General features: G+C 43.3%; 1 protein-coding gene across 1 annotated transcript in view; it reads left to right on the top strand.

The window, feature by feature from the left end:
- The window catches only part of LOC109891289 (receptor-type tyrosine-protein phosphatase gamma), a 244,603-nt gene that overhangs the window by 208,711 nt on the left and 12,570 nt on the right, over positions 1 to 23,322 (top strand). The window contains exon 14 of the mRNA XM_031825446.1: positions 22,579 to 22,670. Within this exon, the coding sequence (XP_031681306.1) occupies positions 22,579 to 22,670 (92 nt within the window). The remainder of the gene's footprint in view (positions 1 to 22,578; positions 22,671 to 23,322) is intronic.

The raw sequence follows: 23,322 nt of genomic DNA on the forward strand, positions 1-23,322 counted from the left end.
TGTTTGTTACAACCTCAACAGAAACCACTCTGTTTATTACAACCTCATTTAACAGCAACCACTCTGTTTATTACAACCTCATCTAACATACACCACTCTGTTTATTACAACCTCATCTAACAGAAACCACTCTGTTTATTACAACCTCATCTAACAGACATCACTCTGTTTATTACAACCTCATCTAATAGAAACCACTCTGTTTATTACAACCTCATCTAACAGACACCACTCTGTTTATTACAACCTCATCTAACAGAAACCACTCTGTTTATTATAACCTCATCTAACAGAAACCACTCTGTTTATTACAACCTCATCTAACAGAAACCACTCTGTTTATTACAACCTCATCTAACAGACACCACTCTGTTTATTACAACCTCATTTAACAGCAACCACTCTGTTTATTACAACCTCATCTAACAGACACCACTCTGTTTATTACAACCTCATCTAACAGAAACCACTCTGTTTATTACAACCTCATCTAACAGACACCACTCTGTTTATTACAACCTCATCTAACAGAAACCACTCTGTTTATTACAACCTCATCTAACAGACACCACTCTGTTTATTACAACCTCATCTAATAGAAACCACTCTGTTTATTACAACCTCATCTAACAGACACCACTCTGTTTATTACAACCTCATCTAACAGAAACCACTCTGTTTATTACAACCTCATCTAACAGAAACCACTCTGTTTATTATAACCTCATCTAACAGAAACCACTCTGTTTATTACAACCTCATCTAACAGAAACCACTCTATTTATTACAACCTCAACAGAAACCACTCTGTTTATTACAACCTCATCTAACAGAAACCACTCTGTTTATTACAACCTCATCTAACAGAAACCACTCTGTTTATTATAACCTCATCTAACAGAAACCACTCCATTTATTACAACCTCATCTAACAGAAACCACTCTGTTTATTACAACCTCATCTAACAGAAACTCTAACAGAAACCACTCTGTTTGTTACAACCTCATCTAACAGAAACCACTCTGTTTGTTACAACCTCATCTAACAGAAACCACTCTGTTTGTTACAACCTCATCTAACAGAAACCACTCTGTTTATTACAACCTCATCTAACAGAAACCACTCTGTTAATTACAACCTCATCTAACAGAAATCACTCTGTTTATTACAACCTCATCTAACATAAACCACTCTATTTGTTACAACCTCATCTAACAGAAACCACTCTGTTTATTACAACCTCATCTAATAGAAACCACTCTGTTTGTTACAACCTCATCTAACAGAAACCACTCTGTTTGTTACAACCTCATCTAACAGAAACCACTCTGTTTGTTACAACCTCATCTAACAGAAACCACTCTGTTTATTATAACCTCATCTAACAGAAACCACTCTGTTTATTACAACCTCATCTAACAGAAACCACTCTGTTTATTACAACCTCATCTAACAGAAACCACTCTGTTTATTATAACCTCATCTAACAGAAACCACTCTGTTTATTACAACCTCATCTAACAGAAACCACTCTATTTATTACAACCTCAACAGAAACCACTCTGTTTATTACAACCTCATCTAACAGAAACCACTCTGTTTATTACAACCTCAACAGAAACCACTCTGTTTATTATAACCTCATCTAACAGAAACCACTCCGTTTATTACAACCTCATCTAACAGAAACCACTCTGTTTATTACAACCTCATCTAACAGAAACTCTAACAGAAACCACTCTGTTTGTTACAACCTCATCTAACAGAAACCACTCTGTTTGTTACAACCTCATCTAACAGAAACCACTCTGTTTGTTACAACCTCATCTAACAGAAACCACTCTGTTAATTACAACCTCATCTAACAGAAATCACTCTGTTTATTACAACCTCATCTAACATAAACCACTCTGTTTGTTACAACCTCATCTAACAGAAACCACTCTGTTTATTACAACCTCATCTAATAGAAACCACTCTGTTTGTTACAACCTCATCTAACAGAAACCACTCTGTTTATTACAACCTCATCTAATAGAAACCACTCTGTTTGTTATAACCTCATCTAACAGAAACCACTCTGTTTATTACAACCTCATCTAACAGAAACCACTCTGTTTATTACAACCTCATCTAACAGAAACCACTATGTTTATTACAACCTCATCTAACAGAAACCACTCTGTTTATTACAACCTCATCTAACAGAAACCACTCTGTTTGTTACAACCTCATCTAACAGAAACCACTCTGTTTATTACAACCTCATCTAACAGAAACCACTCTGTTTATTACAACCTCAACAGAAACCACTCTGTTTATTACAACCTCATCTAACAGAAACTGCTCTGTTTGTTACAACCTCATCTAACAGAAACCACTCTGTTTATTACAACCTCATCTAACAGAAACCACTCTGTTTGTTACAACCTCATCTAACAGAAACCACTCTGTTTGTTACAACCTCATCTAACAGAAACCACTCTGTTTATTACAACCTCATCTAACAGAAACCACTCTGTTAATTACAACCTCATCTAACAGAAATCACTCTGTTTATTACAACCTCATCTAACATAAACCACTCTATTTGTTACAACCTCATCTAACAGAAACCACTCTGTTTATTACAACCTCATCTAATAGAAACCACTCTGTTTGTTACAACCTCATCTAACAGAAACCACTCTGTTTGTTACAACCTCATCTAACAGAAACCACTCTGTTTGTTACAACCTCATCTAACAGAAACCACTCTGTTTATTATAACCTCATCTAACAGAAACCACTCTGTTTATTACAACCTCATCTAACAGAAACCACTCTGTTTATTACAACCTCATCTAACAGAAACCACTCTGTTTATTATAACCTCATCTAACAGAAACCACTCTGTTTATTACAACCTCATCTAACAGAAACCACTCTATTTATTACAACCTCAACAGAAACCACTCTGTTTATTACAACCTCATCTAACAGAAACCACTCTGTTTATTACAACCTCAACAGAAACCACTCTGTTTATTATAACCTCATCTAACAGAAACCACTCCGTTTATTACAACCTCATCTAACAGAAACCACTCTGTTTATTACAACCTCATCTAACAGAAACTCTAACAGAAACCACTCTGTTTGTTACAACCTCATCTAACAGAAACCACTCTGTTTGTTACAACCTCATCTAACAGAAACCACTCTGTTTGTTACAACCTCATCTAACAGAAACCACTCTGTTAATTACAACCTCATCTAACAGAAATCACTCTGTTTATTACAACCTCATCTAACATAAACCACTCTGTTTGTTACAACCTCATCTAACAGAAACCACTCTGTTTATTACAACCTCATCTAATAGAAACCACTCTGTTTGTTACAACCTCATCTAACAGAAACCACTCTGTTTATTACAACCTCATCTAATAGAAACCACTCTGTTTGTTATAACCTCATCTAACAGAAACCACTCTGTTTATTACAACCTCATCTAACAGAAACCACTCTGTTTATTACAACCTCATCTAACAGAAACCACTATGTTTATTACAACCTCATCTAACAGAAACCACTCTGTTTATTACAACCTCATCTAACAGAAACCACTCTGTTTGTTACAACCTCATCTAACAGAAACCACTCTGTTTATTACAACCTCATCTAACAGAAACCACTCTGTTTATTACAACCTCAACAGAAACCACTCTGTTTATTACAACCTCAACAGAAACCACTCTGTTTATTACAACCTCATCTAACAGAAATCACTCTGTTTATTACAACCTCATCTAACAGAAACCACTCTGTTTATTACAACCTCATCTAACAGACACCACTCTGTTTGTTACAACCTCATCTAACAGAAACCACTGTTTGTTACAACCTCATCTAACAGAAACCGCTCTATTTATTACAACCTCAACAGAAACCACTCTGTTTATTACAACCTCATCTAACAGAAACTGCTCTGTTTGTTACAACCTCATCTAACAGAAACCACTCTGTTTATTACAACCTCATCTAACAGAAACCACTCTGTTTGTTACAACCTCAACAGAAACCACTCTGTTTATTACAACCTCATCTAACAGAAACCACTCTGTTTATTACAACCTCATCTAACAGAAACCACTCTGTTTGTTACAACCTCAACAGAAACCACTCTGTTTATTACAACCTCATTTAACAGCAACCACTCTGTTTATTACAACCTCATCTAACATACACCACTCTGTTTATTACAACCTCATCTAACAGAAACCACTCTGTTTATTACAACCTCATCTAACAGACACCACTCTGTTTATTACAACCTCATCTAACAGAAACCACTCTGTTTATTACAACCTCATCTAACAGACACCACTCTGTTTATTACAACCTCATCTAATAGAAACCACTCTGTTTATTACAACCTCATCTAACAGACACCACTCTGTTTATTACAACCTCATCTAACAGAAACCACTCTGTTTATTATAACCTCATCTAACAGAAACCACTCTGTTTATTACAACCTCATCTAACAGAAACCATTCTGTTTATTACAACCTCATCTAACAGACACCACTCGGTTTATTACAACCTCATCTAACAGACACCACTCTGTTTATTACAACCTCATCTAACAGAAACCACTCTGTTTATTACAACCTCATCTAACAGACACCACTCGGTTTATTACAACCTCATCTAACAGAAACCACTCGGTTTATTACAACCTCATCTAACAGAAACCACTCTGTTTATTACAACCTCATCTAACAGAAACCTCTCGGTTTGTTACAACCTCATCTAACAGACACCACTCTGTTTATTACAACCTCATCTAACAGACACCACTCTGTTTATTACAACCTCATCTAATAGAAACCACTCTGTTTGTTACAACCTCATCTAACAGACACCACTCCGTTTATTACAACCTCATCTAACAGAAACCACTCCGTTTATTACAACCTCATTTAACAGACACCACTCCGTTTATTACAACCTCATCTAACAGAAACCACTCTGTTTATTACAACCTCATCTAACAGGAACCACTCTGTTTATTACAACCTCATCTAACAGAACCCACTCTGTTTATTACAACCTCATCTAACAGAAACCACTCTGTTTATTATAATCTCATCTAACAGAAACCACTCCGTTTATTACAACCTCATCTAACAGAAACCACTCTGTTTATTACAACCTCATCTAACAGAAACTCTAACAGAAACCACTCTGTTTGTTACAACCTCATCTAACAGAAACCACTCTGTTTGTTACAACCTCATCTAACAGAAACCACTCTGTTTATTACAACCTCATCTAACAGAAACCACTCTGTTTATTACAACCTCATCTAACAGAAACCACTCTGTTTATTACAACCTCATCTAACAGACACCACTCTGTTTATTACAACCTCATTTAACAGCAACCACTCTGTTTATTACAACCTCATCTAACAGACACCACTCTGTTTATTACAACCTCATCTAACAGAAACCACTCTGTTTATTACAACCTCATCTAACAGACACCACTCTGTTTATTACAACCTCATCTAACAGAAACCACTCTGTTTATTACAACCTCATCTAACAGACACCACTCTGTTTATTACAACCTCATCTAATAGAAACCACTCTGTTTATTACAACCTCATCTAACAGACACCACTCTGTTTATTACAACCTCATCTAACAGAAACCACTCTGTTTATTACAACCTCATCTAACAGAAACCACTCTGTTTATTATAACCTCATCTAACAGAAACCACTCTGTTTATTACAACCTCATCTAACAGAAACCACTCTATTTATTACAACCTCAACAGAAACCACTCTGTTTATTACAACCTCATCTAACAGAAACCACTCTGTTTATTACAACCTCATCTAACAGAAACCACTCTGTTTATTATAACCTCATCTAACAGAAACCACTCCATTTATTACAACCTCATCTAACAGAAACCACTCTGTTTATTACAACCTCATCTAACAGAAACTCTAACAGAAACCACTCTGTTTGTTACAACCTCATCTAACAGAAACCACTCTGTTTGTTACAACCTCATCTAACAGAAACCACTCTGTTTGTTACAACCTCATCTAACAGAAACCACTCTGTTTATTACAACCTCATCTAACAGAAACCACTCTGTTAATTACAACCTCATCTAACAGAAATCACTCTGTTTATTACAACCTCATCTAACATAAACCACTCTATTTGTTACAACCTCATCTAACAGAAACCACTCTGTTTATTACAACCTCATCTAATAGAAACCACTCTGTTTGTTACAACCTCATCTAACAGAAACCACTCTGTTTGTTACAACCTCATCTAACAGAAACCACTCTGTTTGTTACAACCTCATCTAACAGAAACCACTCTGTTTATTATAACCTCATCTAACAGAAACCACTCTGTTTATTACAACCTCATCTAACAGAAACCACTCTGTTTATTACAACCTCATCTAACAGAAACCACTCTGTTTATTATAACCTCATCTAACAGAAACCACTCTGTTTATTACAACCTCATCTAACAGAAACCACTCTATTTATTACAACCTCAACAGAAACCACTCTGTTTATTACAACCTCATCTAACAGAAACCACTCTGTTTATTACAACCTCAACAGAAACCACTCTGTTTATTATAACCTCATCTAACAGAAACCACTCCGTTTATTACAACCTCATCTAACAGAAACCACTCTGTTTATTACAACCTCATCTAACAGAAACTCTAACAGAAACCACTCTGTTTGTTACAACCTCATCTAACAGAAACCACTCTGTTTGTTACAACCTCATCTAACAGAAACCACTCTGTTTGTTACAACCTCATCTAACAGAAACCACTCTGTTAATTACAACCTCATCTAACAGAAATCACTCTGTTTATTACAACCTCATCTAACATAAACCACTCTGTTTGTTACAACCTCATCTAACAGAAACCACTCTGTTTATTACAACCTCATCTAATAGAAACCACTCTGTTTGTTACAACCTCATCTAACAGAAACCACTCTGTTTATTACAACCTCATCTAATAGAAACCACTCTGTTTGTTATAACCTCATCTAACAGAAACCACTCTGTTTATTACAACCTCATCTAACAGAAACCACTCTGTTTATTACAACCTCATCTAACAGAAACCACTATGTTTATTACAACCTCATCTAACAGAAACCACTCTGTTTATTACAACCTCATCTAACAGAAACCACTCTGTTTGTTACAACCTCATCTAACAGAAACCACTCTGTTTATTACAACCTCATCTAACAGAAACCACTCTGTTTATTACAACCTCAACAGAAACCACTCTGTTTATTACAACCTCAACAGAAACCACTCTGTTTATTACAACCTCATCTAACAGAAATCACTCTGTTTATTACAACCTCATCTAACAGAAACCACTCTGTTTATTACAACCTCATCTAACAGACACCACTCTGTTTGTTACAACCTCATCTAACAGAAACCACTCTGTTTGTTACAACCTCATCTAACAGAAACCGCTCTATTTATTACAACCTCAACAGAAACCACTCTGTTTATTACAACCTCATCTAACAGAAACTGCTCTGTTTGTTACAACCTCATCTAACAGAAACCACTCTGTTTATTACAACCTCATCTAACAGAAACCACTCTGTTTGTTACAACCTCAACAGAAACCACTCTGTTTATTACAACCTCATCTAACAGAAACCACTCTGTTTATTACAACCTCATCTAACAGAAACCACTCTGTTTGTTACAACCTCAACAGAAACCACTCTGTTTATTACAACCTCATCTAACAGAAACCACTCTGTTTGTTACAACCTCAACAGAAACCACTCTGTTTATTACAACCTCATCTAAAAGAAACCACTCTGTTTATTACAACCTCATCTAAGAGAAACCACTCTGTTTGTTACAACCGCGTCTTTACTCTCGCAACTCCATTTCCAAATCGGGCGACCTCGCGACCCCTAGTTCGGGAAACAGCTCAGTAGAATTGTAGTGTCATCAACATATTTTTGGTTTGCCACTATAATACAATCAAAGCCTTCCCAGGGCAGCACCATGTTGTCATGCATTCATCTCATCCACTTCCAGTGATGAAGCCCCTTTTGTCTCCCCATCCCCACTGCTGTGCTCAGTCACAGCTGTCAGTTAACCCTCTTTAACCAGAGGTACAGATAGCCCTCCTACCTCACGCGACATCCCACTGGCTCTTGACCCTAGCTGACCTCACAGACACACACTCCTGTTTGGAGTGGGGTGACCTATCCTCTTGTCCCCTGGGGAGTTTCCGGCCCATCTGCTGTTCTCTCCTGTGTGTGCGTGTATTTTTGCATGCTCCTGGCCACCAGGAACCTACTTGGTGGAGGATGACTGGTATTTTGGCAGCCCTCCCTCTCTCTCGCTCCTTCTTCCCCCTCACTCTATTTTCTCCCTTCCTCCTCTCTCTTTCCCTCTCTCCTCCCTTCCTCTCCTCCTCCTATCTCTTTCCCTCTCTCCTCCCTTCCTCTCTCCTCCTCTCTCTTTCCCTCTCTCCTCCCTTCCTCTCTCCTCCTCTCTCTTTCCCTCTCTTCTCCCTTCCTCTCTCCGCCCCCCCCCCCGTCTCCCTTCCCCCTCACTCCCTCCCTCACGCTCTCCTCCCGCTTCTTCCTCCCTCACTCCCTTCCTCCGTCCTCACACATTGCTATCACACTTCTCTCTGCAGGGGGGCCAGCTAACAGGGGTCATGGTGCCGGGAGAGGGCCCAGCTGTGTGTTCATCTGCAGTGTGATGCCAATCACACACACACACACACACACTTTCTCTCAGCCTCAGTAATTACACAGGCCAGGCCAGGCTAACAGCTGGCTGCATGTGATGCCTAATGAGCTATACAGCACAATGGGATCATTACTAGAACTCTGTGTTTAGTGCTTTATGTATTTATGCAGCTCTGCATTGAGCTGTTTCATTGAAGCAAAGGCTTGGCCCAATTTGACAGATTGTGTGTGTGTGCACATTGCTAGACATGACTGCTTTGTTGACCTGATAGCCAGCGAGGTGAGACAAGTAGTCTCACCAACAGCACACAGGCAGAAACATTATTGTGTAAGGGGAAGCTGGTTTGATGTTGACAATGTGTTTTTCTGTGTGCCAAATACACCAGATATTGTGGTTGTGGGGGGAAGGGGGAGGTACTCATTTTATGGCTTCATGGAGAAGGCCTTTGTCAAGAAGCTGCTTAAATACCAGCCCCTCGTGGCATGTTTGGAGAGCCTCAGGTGTAGGTGAAAGCTGGTGGCGCTGATATTTGGCAGTCTCGGCCACGTACACAGGCTTGCGGTGCTTGGCCTCCAGATTGCGGGCCTGCTCTGTTTCAGCTTCTCCAAGCAGCCTAGCTGATTTGAGAATGAGGTGCTTTCTGTACCCTTCAAATTCAAATCAAATTAATTTATAAAGCCCTTTTTACATCAGCCGATGTCACAAAGTGCTATACAGAAACCCAGCCTAAAACCCCAAACAGTAAGCAATGCAGGTATAGAAGCACGGTGGCTAGGAAAAACTCTCTAGGAAGGCAGGAACCTAGGAAGAAACCTAGAGAGGAAGAAACCTAGAGAGGAACCAGGCTATGAGGGGTGGCCAGTCCTCTTCTGGCTGTGCCGGGTGGAGATTGAACATCTTGGCCATGTCCTGTTATAAACGTTCATAGATGACCAGCAGGGTCAAATAATAATAATCACAGTGGTTGTAGAGGGTGCAACAGGTCAGCACCTCAGGAGTAAATGTCAGTTTGGCTTTTCATATTCAAGCATTAGAGTTAGAGACAGCAGGTGCGGTAGAGAGAGGGAGTCAAAAATAGCAGGAACTGGACAAGGTAGCACGTCTGGTGAACAGGGCAGGGTTCCATAGCAGTAGGCAGAACAGTTGAAACTGGAGCAGCAGCATGACCAGGTGGACTGGGGACAGCAAGGAGTCATCAGGCCAGGTAGTCCTGAGGCATGGTCCCAGGGCTTAGGTCCTCTGGGATGGGAGGGAGAGGGAGAGAGAGAGAGAATTAGAGGGAGCATACTTAAATTCACACAGGACACCGGATAAAATAGGAGAAATACTCCAGACATAACAGACTGACCCTAGCACAGCATTGCAGCATAAATACTGGAGGCTGAGACAGGAGGGGTCAGGAGACACTCTGGCGATACCCCCGGACAGGGCCAAACAGGCAGGATATAACCCCACCCATTTTTCCAAAGCACAGCCCCCACACCCTACAGGGACCATGTGTGTGTGTGTGTGTGTGTGTGTGTCTTGGAGTGTGAGTGTGTGGGTAGTGTGAGTGTGTGAGTCCAGTGAGCGTGCAAAGTGTCCGGGTAGGCATTTGATTAACTGTTCAGCAGTCTTATGGCTTGGGGGTAGAAGCTGTTGTTGGATGCCAAGCAGTTGCCATACCAAGCGGTGATGCAGCCAGTCAAGATGCTCAAACTTAATGATGGTCTTAGAGTCATACGCGGCCACAGAGCCATGGGTGAAGAGGAGGTACAGGAGGGGACTGAGCACTCACCCCTGAGGGGCCCCTGTGTTGAGGGTCAGTTTTGCAGATGTGTTATTGCCTACCCTCACCACCTGGGGGTGCCCCGTCAGCAAGTCCAGGATCCAGTTGCAGAGGGAGGTGTTCAGTCCCAGGGTCCTGAGCGTAGTGATGAGCTCTGAGGGCATTATGATGTTAAATGCTGAGCTGTCGTCAATGAACAGCCTCCTCACATAGGCGTTTCTCTTATCCAGAGGGCAGTGTGGAGTTCAATAGGGATAGCGTCTGTGGAGCTGTTGGGACAGTATGCGAATTGGAGTGAGTCCAGGGTGTCTGGGATGATGGTGTTGATGTGAGCCATGACCAGACTTTCAAAGCATTTCGATAGTTATTTAGGCAGGTTACCTTGGTGTTCATGGGCACAGGGACTATTGTGGTCTGCTTGAAACATTAGGTATTACAGACTGGGTCAGGGAGACATTGAAAATGTAATTGAAGACACTTGCCAGCTGGTCAGAGTACGTGCCCTATGGGCTGCCCTATGGGACTCCCAATCACGGCCGGAAATGTGACGCCTCTTGCACTGAGATGCAGTGCCTTAGACCGCTGTGCCACTCGTCTGTTAGGTTTGTGTAACTGGGCAGTTTGTGGCTGCGTTCCCCTTTGTAATCCGTGATAGTTTGCAAGCCCTGCCACATCCGATGAGCGTCAGAGCCGGCGTAGTGGACTTCAGGAAACAGCAGAGGGAGCACCCCCCTATCCACATCGACGGGACAGTAGTGGAGAGGGTAGTAAAGTTAAGTTCCTCGGCGTACACCTCACGGACAAACTGAATTGGTCCACCCACATTGACAGCGTGGTGAAGAAGGCGCAAGCAGCGCCTCTTCAATCTCAGGAGGCTGAAGAAATTTGGCTTGTCAAAAGCACTCACAAACTTGTACAGATGCACAATCGAGAGCATCCCGTCGGGCTTTATCACCGCCTGGTGGTACAGCAACTGCTCCCCCTACAACCGTAAGGCTCTCCAGAGGATAGTGAGGTCTGCACAACGCATCACCGGGGGAAAACTACCTGCCCTCCAGGACACCTACACCACCCGATGTCACAGGAAGGCCATAAAGATCATCAAGGACAACAACCACCTTAGCCACTCCCTGGTCACCCCGCTATCATCCAGAAGGCGAGGTCAGTACAGGTGCATCAAAGCAGGGACCGAGAGACTGAAAAACAGCTTATATCTCAAGGCCATCAGACTGTTAAACAGCCACAACTAACATTAAGTGGCTGCTGTCAACATACTGACTCAACTCCAGCCACTTTAATAATGTAAAAATGTATGTAAGAATGTATTACTAGCCACTTTAAACAATGCCACTTAATATAATGTTTAATACCCTACATTACTCATCTCATATGTATATACTGTACCCTATATCATCTACTGCATCTTGCCTATGCCGTTCTGTACCATCACTCATTCATATATTTTTATGTACATATTGTTCATCCCTTTACACGTGTGTGATTATAAGGTAGCAGTTGTGGAATTGTTAGTTAGATTACTCGTTGGTTATTACTGCATTGTCGGAACTAGAAGCACAAGCATTTCGCTACACTCACATTAACATCTGCTAACCATGTGTATGTGACAAATAAAATTGGATTTGATTTGAGTAGGATTTGATTTTTGTCCTGTCTTGATGCTTTGCCTGTTTGATGGCTCGTCGGGGGTCGTAGCAGGATTTCTTATAAGCGTCTGAATTAGTGTCCCGCTCTTTGGAAGCAGCAGCTCCAGCCTTTAGCTTGGTGTGGATGTTGCCTGTAATGCATGGCTGCTGGTTGGGTTATATACATATGGTTACTGTGGGGACGACGCCATCGATGCACTTACCTATGAAGCCGGTGACTGATGTGGTAAATACCTCAATGTTATCGGATGAATCCTGGGAACAAATTCCATTCTGTGCTAGTAAAACAGTCCTGTAGTGTAGCATCTGCTTCATCTGACCACTTCCGTATTGAGCGAGTCACTGGTACTTCCTGCTTTAGTTTTTGCTTGTATGCAGGAATCAGGAGGATAGAGTTATGGTCAGATTTGCCAAATGGAGAGCGGGAAGAGCTTTGTATGCGATTCTGTGTGTAGAGTAAAGGTGGTCTGGAGTTTTGTCGGGTCTGGTTGCACAGGTGACATGCTGGTAAAAATGGAGTGAAATGTATTTTAGTTTCCCTGCATTAAAAACCCCGGCCACTAGGAGCGACACATCTGTTTGCTTATGGCCCTATACAGCTCGTTGAGTGGTGCCTTAGTACCAGCACTCTCTCCATCCTTCCTCTCCTCTCATCTCTTTCTTACACTCCCCCATCCCTGCTGACAGAAGGGAAGGAGACAATGGGGAGATTAAAATACATCTTTCAGAAAATAGCTATTCCTAATGGAATTATGCAAACATGGTCGTCATTAGTTCAGCATCACTTTTTTTCTCCACTTTTCACGACAGCGAATATTGTGATCACTTATTAGATTCAATCCGTTTTGATGACTCTATTGTCTCAATAGGTTATATTGTTGTTGGTTCACAGTAGATCTGAGTTATACATCAAAACGTTATTAAGACAGTAATTGCTTTTAAAGGGGGTGGCTCCATCTGGAGGGCTTGAGGACATGGTTAGAGGGAGCTCACATATGTCACACAGAGGTCTAAAGGGGAAAATGATGACTCTTTTTATATATATATATATTTGCTAGGGAAAAGGGTAGGCCAGTCTGTTTGGAGGATAATTTTGTCCAATGAAAAGATCTCATCCTTCTATCACTACTTCTTTCCATACATCCCACTCTCTCTGTTTCTGAATGAGCCCCCCCCCCCCCCCCCCCCCCCCCGGTGTAAGGGAGGTGTTGAACGGCTGGTTAGTTAGTTAGCTAGCCACACCACACCTTCTCCCTCAGGGAGTCATTAGCCTGGGCGGCAGGGGTGGAGGGGGGCAGGGGAGACCACTCCCCTCATATCTTCAATCTCTCGCTCTCTCGCTTTCTTTCTTTCTCTCTCGATTCAATTCATTTCTTTCTCTCTGTCTTTCCCTCTCTCTTTCTACAAATGCTTTTAGGCCACTCTCTCCTATTTTATTTCCCTTCCTCTCTTGACAAGAATGACCAGCATCTGCTCTCTCCTCTGCATCAAGTACAGGTAGGTAGACATACTGGTAGGGGGAACGTCACTAGATATACTGATAGGGGGAACGTCACTAGACATACTGGTAGGGGGAACGTCACTAGACATACTGATAGGGGGAACGTCAGTAGACATACTGGTAGGGGGAATGTCACTAGACATACTGGTAGGGGGAATGTCAGTAGACATACTGGTAGGGGGAATGTCACTAGACATACTGGTAGGGGGAATGTCACTAGACATACTGGTAGGGGGAATGTCACTAGACATACTGGTAGGGGGAATGTCACTAGACATACTGGTAGGGGGAATGTCACTAGACATACTGGTAGGGGGAACGTCACTAGACATACTGGTAGGGGGAACGTCACTAGACATACTGATAGGGGGAACCCAGGTAGGAAAAGCTGGTGTATAGGGCATGGATTTGTTTCTGTGTGAGGTCAGATAGTGACCCCTGCCACTGCAGTAGGCTGCAACACTCCTTTTCTCCTCATTGTCGGTCTTCCCTTCTCTCTCAGGCTTCTAGACACAGAAGAAGTTGGGTGACATTTCAAAATGCTTCTGACAAAATGAGAGCTTTAGAAAAATATGCCTAGACTAGAGACTAGCTAGTCATTGTGCTTGTGTACATGTTGGAGGCAGAGAGAGACTGCCAGGGCTCTTTCTAGTCCTGCTGTTTGTTATGTAGGAGTGGGCCAAGGCTCATAAATGCCATTTAGCAGACGCTTTTAACCAAAGCGACTAATGGTCATGTGTGCATGCAGTTTATATGGTCAGCTCACTGTATGTGTTTACAGGAGGCTATGTGTGTTTACAGAGGGCCGTGTGTGTTTACAGGAGACTATGTGTTTACAGGGGGCTGTGCGTGTTTAGTTTACAGGAGGCTGTGCGTGTTTACACAGGGCTGTGCGTGTTTACATGAGGCTGTGCGTGTTTACATGAGGCTGTGCGTGTTTACATGAGGCTGTGCGTGTTTACAGGAGGCTGTGCGTGTTTACAGGAGGCTGTGCGTGTTTACAGGAGGCTGTGCGCGTTTACAGGAGGCTGTGCGCGTTTACAGGAGGCTGTGCGCGTTTACAGGAGGCTGTGCGCGTTTACAGGAGTTTGCGCGTGTTTACACGGGGCTGTGCGTGTTTACAGGAAGCTGTGCGTGTTTACATGAGGCTGTGCGTGTTTACAGGAGGCTGTGCGCGTTTACAGGAGGCTGTGTGCGCGTTTACAGGAGGCTGTGTGCGCGTTTACAGGAGGCTGTGCGCGTTTACAGGAGGCTGTGCGCGTTTACAGGAGGCTGTGCGCGTTTACAGGAGGCTGTGCGTGTTTACAGGAGGCTGTGCGCGTTTACAGGAGGCTGTGCGCGTTTACAGGAGGCTGTGCGTGTTTAGTTTACAGGAGGCTGTGCGTGTTTAGTTTACAGGAGGCTGTGCGTGTTTAGTTTACAGGAGGCTGTGCGTGTTTAGTTTACAGGAGGCTGTGCGTGTTTACACGAGGCTGTGCGCGTTTACAGGAGGCTGTGCGGGTTTACAGGAGGCTGTGCGGGTTTACAGGAGGCTGTGCGGGTTTACAGGAGGCTGTGTGTGCGTGTACCTTATTCCAGCAGGGTGTTGTTGTGTACTCTGGTGGTCATCATCTATTGAGTCATTACTGTGTGAGCGGCAGGAAGCCTAGTGGTTAAGACCGTTGGGTCATTGACCAAAAGGTCGCTGGTTTCGAATTCCCAAGCCAACTATGTGACAAATCTGCCGACGTGCCATTGAGCAGGGCTCTGAACCGTATTTGCTCCCCTAATTTGCTCTAGATAAGTGTCTGCTAAATTACTAAAATGTCAAATGTAAATAACATCAGCAGGCTTGTAAATAGGGCTGGTTCTAACCACCCTGGGCACTTTATCAGTAATGTAACTGGCAGCTCTGTCTGTGTAATTATATTCACCACCTTGCTGCTAACAACAACCTGAGAATGATGAGGATATGTTGTGTTAATACTAGAGGTCTTTCTCGGGTCCAAAAAGTTGGACCCGTTCTGAAATGGACCTGGGTCTTTCCCACCTGGACCCAATATGCATAAATAAATGTTTTTAGAGAGAGAGACCTGTTACGAACAGACCAGAGGAAAACTACACCTGTTCCCTATAGACCTGGTCGGACCCAGATCCGGGCCTATCCGAGTGCCAATTTGTGTTAGCTAAAACGGATACAATGATGTCATTATAATGACAACTGTGTACGGGAAGGACCAAGCAGGCATGAGAGACAATTGATTAGGGTGAAGTGCAATTATTAGGAGGTTTATTTTGGCAAACTTAGTTTTTATTACAAAGTTAGAGAAATCAATAACCATAGTGCATAAAAATAGTAATTAAAGGTCTGTAAATGAATACAAATAAAATGTGCTAATGCCTCAAACGTATAACGTAAATGTATAACTGCTGCCTACAGAGTAACTCAAATGAAGGGTTACCTGTATTCATTACGCCAGATTCTGTTGCAAAACGTTTCTTCAATGGAATTAAATGAAGAACCTACAGTTGAAGTCGGGAGTTTACATACACCTGACCCAACTACATTTCAACTCAGTTTTTCACAATTCCTAACATTTAATCCTAGTCAAAATTCCCTGTCTTAGGTCCGTTAAGATCACCACTTCTATTTTAAGAATGTGAAATGTCAGAATAATAGTAGAGAGAATGATTTATTTCAGCTTTTATTTCATCACATTCCAGAAATGTACATACACTCAATTAGTATTTGGTAACATTGCCTTTAAATTGTTTAACTTGGGTCAAATGTTGTGGGTGGCCTTCCACAAGCTTCCCACAATGTTGGGTGAATTTTGGCACATTCCTCCTGACAGAGCTGGTGTAACTGAGTCGGATTTGTAGGCCTCCTTGCTCGCACACGCTTTTTCAGTTCTGGCCACAACCTTTCAAAAGGATTGAGGTCAGGGCTTTGTGATGGCCACTCCAATACCTTGACTTTGTGGTCCTTAAGCCATTTTGCCACAACTTTAGAAGTATGCTTGGGGTCATTGTCCATTTGGAAGACCCATTTGTGACCAAGCTTTAACTTCCTGACTGATGTCTTAAGATGTTGCTTCAATTTATGCCATCTATTTTGTAAAGCGCACCAGTCCCTCCTGCAGCAAAGCAGCCCCACAACATGATGCCTCCACCCCCGTGCTTCACGGTTGGGATGGTGTTCTTCAGCTTGCAAGCCTCCCCCTTTTTCTTCCAAACATAACGATGGTCATTATGGCCAAACAGTTTTGTTTCATCAGACCAGAGGACATTTCTCCAAAAAGTATGATCTTTATCCCCATGTGCAGTTGCAAACCGTAGTCTGGCTTTTTTATGGCGGTTTTGGAGTAGTGGCTTCTTCCTTGCAGAGAGGCCTGTCAGGTTATGTTGATATAGGACTCATTTTATTGTGGATATAGATACTTTTGTACCCGTTTCCTCCAGCATCTTCACATCAAATCAAATCAAATCAAATTTATTTATATAGCCCTTCGTACATCAGCTGATATCTCAAAGTGCTGTACAGAAACCCAGCCTAAAACCCCAAACAGCAAGCAATGCAGGTGGAGAAGCACAGTGGCTAGGAAAAACTCCCTAGAAAGGCCAATACCTAGGAAGAAACCTAGAGAGGAACCAGGCTATGTGGGGTGGCCAGTCCTCTTCTGGCTGTGCCGGGTGGAGATTATAACAGAACATGGTCAAGATGTTCAATGTTCATAAATGACCAGCATGGTCGAATAATAATAAGGCAGAACAGTTGAAACTAGAGCAGCAGCACAGTCAGGTGGAAGTTGAAACTGGAGCAGCAGCATGGCCAGGTAGACTGGGGACAGCAAGGAGTCATCATGTCAGGTAGTCCTGGGGCATGGTCCTAGGGCTCAGGTCAGTTGAAACTGGAACAGCAGCATGGCCAGGTGGACTGGGGACAGCAAGGAGTCATCATGTCAGGTAGTCCTGGGGCATGGTCCTAGGGCTCAGGTCCTCCGAGAGAGAGAAAGAAAGAGAGAAGGAGAGAATTAGAGAACGCACACTTAGATTCACACAGGACACCGAATAGGACAGGAGAAGTACTCCAGATATAACAAACTGACCCCAGCCCCCCGACACATAAACTACTGCAGCATAAATACTGGAGGCTGAGACAGGAGGGGTCAGGAGACACTGTGGCCCCATCCGAGGACACCCCCGGACAGGGCCAAACAGGAAGGATATAACCCCACCCACTTTGCCAAAGCACAGCCCCCACACCACTAGAGGGATATCTTCAACCACCAACTTACCATCCTGAGACAAGGCTGAGTATAGCCCACAAAGATCTCCGCCACGGCACAACCCAAGGGGGGGGGGCGCCAACCCAGACAGGATGACCACAACAGTGAATCAACCCACTCAGGTGACGCACCCCCTCCAGGGACAGCATGAGAGAGCCCCAGCAAGCCAGTGACTCAGCCCCTGTAATAGGGTTAGAGGCAGAGAATCCCAGTGGAAAGAGGGGAACCGGCCAGGCAGAGACAGCAAGGGCGGTTCGTTGCTCCAGAGCCTTTCCGTTCACCTTCCCACTCCTGGGCCAGACTACACTCAATCATATGACCCACTGAAGAGATGAGTCTTCAGTAAAGACTTAAAGGTTGAGACCGAGTTTGCGTGGTTCACATGGTCCTATGCTGTCGTTCTGGAATTTGTTTTCACTTTTTGCACCAAAGTACGTTCATCTCCAGGAGACAGAACGCGTCTCCTCCCTGAGCAGTATGACAGCTGCATGGTCCCATGGTGTTTATACTTGTGTACTATTGTTTGTGCAGATGAACTTGGTACCATCAGGGGTTTGGAAATTGCTCTCAAGGATGAACCAGAGTTGTGGAGTTCTACAAAACAAATTCTGAGGTCTTGGCTGATTTCTTTTGCTTTTCCCATGATGTCAAGCAAAGAGGCACTGTTTGAAGGTAGGCCTTGAAATACATCCACAGGTACACCTCCAATTGACTCAAATGATGTCAATTAGCCTATCAGAAGCTTCTCAAGCCATGACATAATTTTCTGGAATTTACCAAGCTGTTTAAAGGCACAATCAACTTAGTGTATGTAAACTTCTGAATTGTGATACAGTGAATTATAAGTTAAATAATCTGTCTGTAAACAATTGTTGGAAAAATGACTCCAACCTAAGTGTATGTAAACGTCCGACTTCAACTGTACCTGTATTTGTCCAATAGAAACTCTGGTTGTAGTAGCAGAACGTTCCGTTTGCAGCTGTTTGGACCAATGATTACACCCCTGAAGCCATAAGGTTAGCTCACAGAATATAACGGCAGTGGTAGGCTACAAAGACACACATCATTTATCAAGGATCTATAACAAAACATGTTTTGCATTAACATGATAGTTTTAAATATACAGCACCAATTTTGCACACGTTTGGCATTCTCTCAACCTGCTTAATGAGGTAGTCACAGGGAATGCATTTAAATTAACAGGTGTGCCTTGTTAAAACATTATTTTGGAATTTATTTCCTTCATAATGCATTTGAGCCAATCAGTTGTGTTGTGACAAGGTAGGGGGGTGGTATACAGAAGATTGCCCAATTTGGTTAAAGACGTCCATATTATGGTCCATATTATGGCAAGAACTGATCAAATAAGCAAAGAGAAATGACAGTCCATCATTACCTTAAGGCATGAAGGGCAGTCAGTCCAGAAAATGTGAAAGTTTCTTCAAGTGCAGTCTCAAAAAACATGAAGCGCTATGACAAAACTGGCTCTCATGAGGACCGCCACAAGAATGGAAGACCCAGAGTTACCTCTGCTGCAGATGATAAGTTCGTTAGAGTGACCAGCCTCAGATATCGGCAATTTACTGCACCTTAAATTGCAGCCCAAATAAATGCTTCACAGAGTTCAAGTAACAGACACGTCTCAACATCAACTGTTCAGAGGAGACTGCATGAATCAGGCCTTCATGGTCAAATTGCTGCAATGAAACCACTACTAAAGGACACCAATAAGAAGAACAAACTTGCCTGGGCCAAGAAACATGAGCAATGGATATTAGACCGGTGAAAATATATCCTTTGTTCTGATGTGTCCAAATTTAAGATTTTTGGTACCATCAAACATCTCTTTGTGAGACGCAGAGTTGTTGAAAGGATGATCTCTGCATGTGTGGTTCCCACCGTGGAGCATGGAAGAGGAGGTGTGATGGTGCTTTGCTGGTGACACTGTCGTGATTTATTTAGAATTCAATGCACACTTAACCAGCATGGCTACCACAGCATTCTGCAGCAATACGCCAACCCATCTGGTTTGCGCTTAGTGGGACGATCATTTGTTTTTCAACAGGACAATGACCCAAAACACACCTCCAGGCGGTGTAAGGGCTATTTGACCAAGAAGGAGAGTGATGGCGTGCTGCATCAGATGACCTGGCCTCCACAATCCCCCGACCTCAACCCATTTAAGATGGTTTGGGATGAGTTGGACCGCAGAGTAAAGAAAAAGCAGCCAACAAGTGCTCAGCATATGTTGGAGTTACTTCAAGCCTGTTGAAAAAGCATTCCAGGTGAAGCTGGTTGAGAGAATGCCAAGAGTTTGCAAAGCTGTCATCAAGGCAAAGGTTGGCTACATTGAAGAATCCAAAATATAAATATATATTTTGATTTGTTTATCATTTTTACATCATCATCATTCCATATGTGTTAATTCATAGTTTTGATGTCTTCACTATTATTCTACAATGTATAAAATAGTCAAAATAAAGAAAAACTCTTGAAAGCTTAAACATATTTCCATGGAAATACATGGGTAGCCATGAAAAAGACCCCCCCCCCCCACCCCACCCCCCCCAATAGTGACCGAGGATCGCTATGGGGCGCAATTGGGCGATGTAGGCTTGTACACACTCTGTCTGTGTGGTTACAGTAGGCTCACGTATGTCAATGGTTTTAGGAACTGCAGTAACATCAGGCAGGATTTAGGCTACCAACTGCCTAGCCAGTTGTAGCTCAATCTTGGGTGCAATGATCACGTTCCCGCACTGACTGACTGTGTGGAGGCTCATTGATTTAACATTACTAATGTAGCATGTAGGCTAACGTAAAGTAATAAAATATATAGCTGTCGGCTATATTAGCCACGACTTACCGATCTTTGTGCAGCTTAAAATGTTGAACAAAGTTGGAAATTGTTGCGCCTCCTTGTGTAATTTTCTTCCCGCATGTTTTGAAAGTTGCAATCTGTTTTTTGTTGATACAGCATCGTCTTTATATCCGAAAATAATAATTTGGGGTATCATCTTTCCAAGGGCTCCGACTGAATTCACCCACCGACATTCCTCTGCACTTCCACGCACAACTTTTCCTCTGCTGGCACAATTTGATTGGCTGCTGTCCGATTCAAACTGTAATCCATTAAATGAAGAGTTGATGCGCTGCACACTTTTTTTAATAGCATCATTTTTAATAGTTGGGCTTGGAGAGGGTGTCAGGTCGAGTCTGACTGGAGTCCAAGTCATGTGACTGGAGTCCAAGTCATGTGACTGGAGTCCAAGTCATGTGACTGGAGTCCAAGTCATGTGACTGGAGTCCAAGTCATGTGACTGGAGTCCAAGTCATGTGACTGGAGTCCACACCTCTGTTAAAGGCTACACCAGTCGTATTCTGCGTATGTGACAATAACGGCTGATTTGATTTTGATATGATATGAACCCAATATGTTACAAATTGGTGTACTTAAGATCCCAGAGTGCATCTTTAAAGTGCAAAGGTGTATGGCTACATGTGACCATCACAAACTGGTTGCAATCTGGTTTATGTTGTTATTGCCAGCAACTTTACCCACAGAGCTCTATCGATGTGGTACTAATGATTTTCAATTAACTCTGCATCATGTTCCTGTCTTCTGTGTGGTACTGGTGGTGATGTTGGGTTTACTCTCCTCTGTGTGGTACTGGTGGTGATGTTGGGTTTACTCTCCTCTGTGTGGTACTGGTGGTGATGTTGGGTTTACTCTCCTCTGTGTGGTACTGGTGGTGATGTTGGGTTTACTCTCTTCTGTGTGGTACTGGTGGTGATGTTGGGTTTACTCTCTCCTGTGTGGTACTGGTGGTGATGTTGGGTTTACTCTCCTCTGTGTGGTACTGGTGGTGATGTTGGGTTTACTCTCTTCTGTGTGGTCTGGTGGTGATGTTGGGTTTACTCTCCTCTGTGTGGTACTGGTGGTGATGTTGGGTTTACTCTCTCCTGTGTGGTACTGGTGGTGATGTTGGGTTTACTCTCCTCTGTGTGGTACTGGTGGTGATGTTGGGTTTACTCTCTTCTGTGTGGTCCGGTGGTGATGTTGGGTTTACTCTCCTCTGTGTGGTACTGGTGGTGATGTTGGGTTTACTCTCATCTGTGTGGTACTGGTGGTGATGTTGGGTTTACTCTCCTCTGTGTGGTACTGGTGGTGATGTTGGGTTTACTCTCCTCTGTGTGGTACTGGTGGCGATGTTGGGTTTACTCTCTCCTGTGTGGTACTGGTGGTGATGTTGGGTTTACTCTCCTCTGTGTGGTACTGGTGGTGATGTTGGGTTTACTCTCCTCTGTGTGGTACTGGTGGTGATGTTGGGTTTACTCTCCTCTGTGTGGTACTGGTGGTGATGTTGGGTTTACTCTCCTCTGTGGTACTGGTGGTGATGTTGGGTTTACTCTCCTCTGTGTGGTCCTGGTGGTGATGTTGGGTTTACTCTCCTCTGTGTGGTACTGGTGGTGATGTTGGGTTTACTCTCCTCTGTGTGGTACTGGTGGTGATGTTACCTCTCCTCTCTTCTGTGTGGTGATGTTGGGCTATCTCTCCTCTTCTGTGTTAATCTACAGGAGGTTTTTCCAGACAGCTCACTTCTATGTGGAGGACAGTAGTTCTCCCAGGGTGGTGGCCAATGAGAACATCCCTGTCATCCCCATCCCAGGTAAGACACACCTTCTTTAACACACCATAACACACATGAGAGCCCAATTCAATCCAACCTGCTTTAGCCCTGCCCCCCTTCCTCGCACGCATGCTCTGTCCCCCTTCCTCACTCGCTATCTCCCTGTCCCCCTTCCTCGCGCGCACGCTCTGTCCCCCTTCCTCGCTCGCTATCTCCCTGTCCACCTTCCTCGCGCACATGCTCTGTCCCCCTTCCTCGCTCGCTATCTCCCTGTCCCCCTTCCTCGCTCGCTATCTCACTGTCCCCCTTCCACGCGCGCACGCTCTGTCCCCCTTCCTCGCTCGCTATCTCCCTGTCCCCCTTCCTCGCTCGCTATCTCCCTGTCCCCCTTCCTCGCTCGCTATCTCCCTGTCCCCCTTCCTCGCTCGCTATCTCCCTGTCCCCATTCCTCGCGCGCACGCTCTGTCCCCTTCCTTGCTCACGCGCTCTCTCCCCCACTCCCTCTCTTTTCTCCTCAATGTGGAGACGAACTGCTTCTTTCTGTACAGACAAGTTAATATACCATCTCAGAGAACAGAGTGTTGTGTTTATAGAACTGTGATTGTTGTACAGCGTCTGAAATGCTAAATCCATCCCCCCACTGGACTGTAATGTGAGGGGTTTAATGAGCAGGAAGAAAACAGAGAGAGGG

This window comes from Oncorhynchus kisutch, linkage group LG5 (genome assembly GCF_002021735.2).
Source record: "Oncorhynchus kisutch isolate 150728-3 linkage group LG5, Okis_V2, whole genome shotgun sequence".
NCBI lineage: Eukaryota > Metazoa > Chordata > Actinopteri > Salmoniformes > Salmonidae > Oncorhynchus > Oncorhynchus kisutch.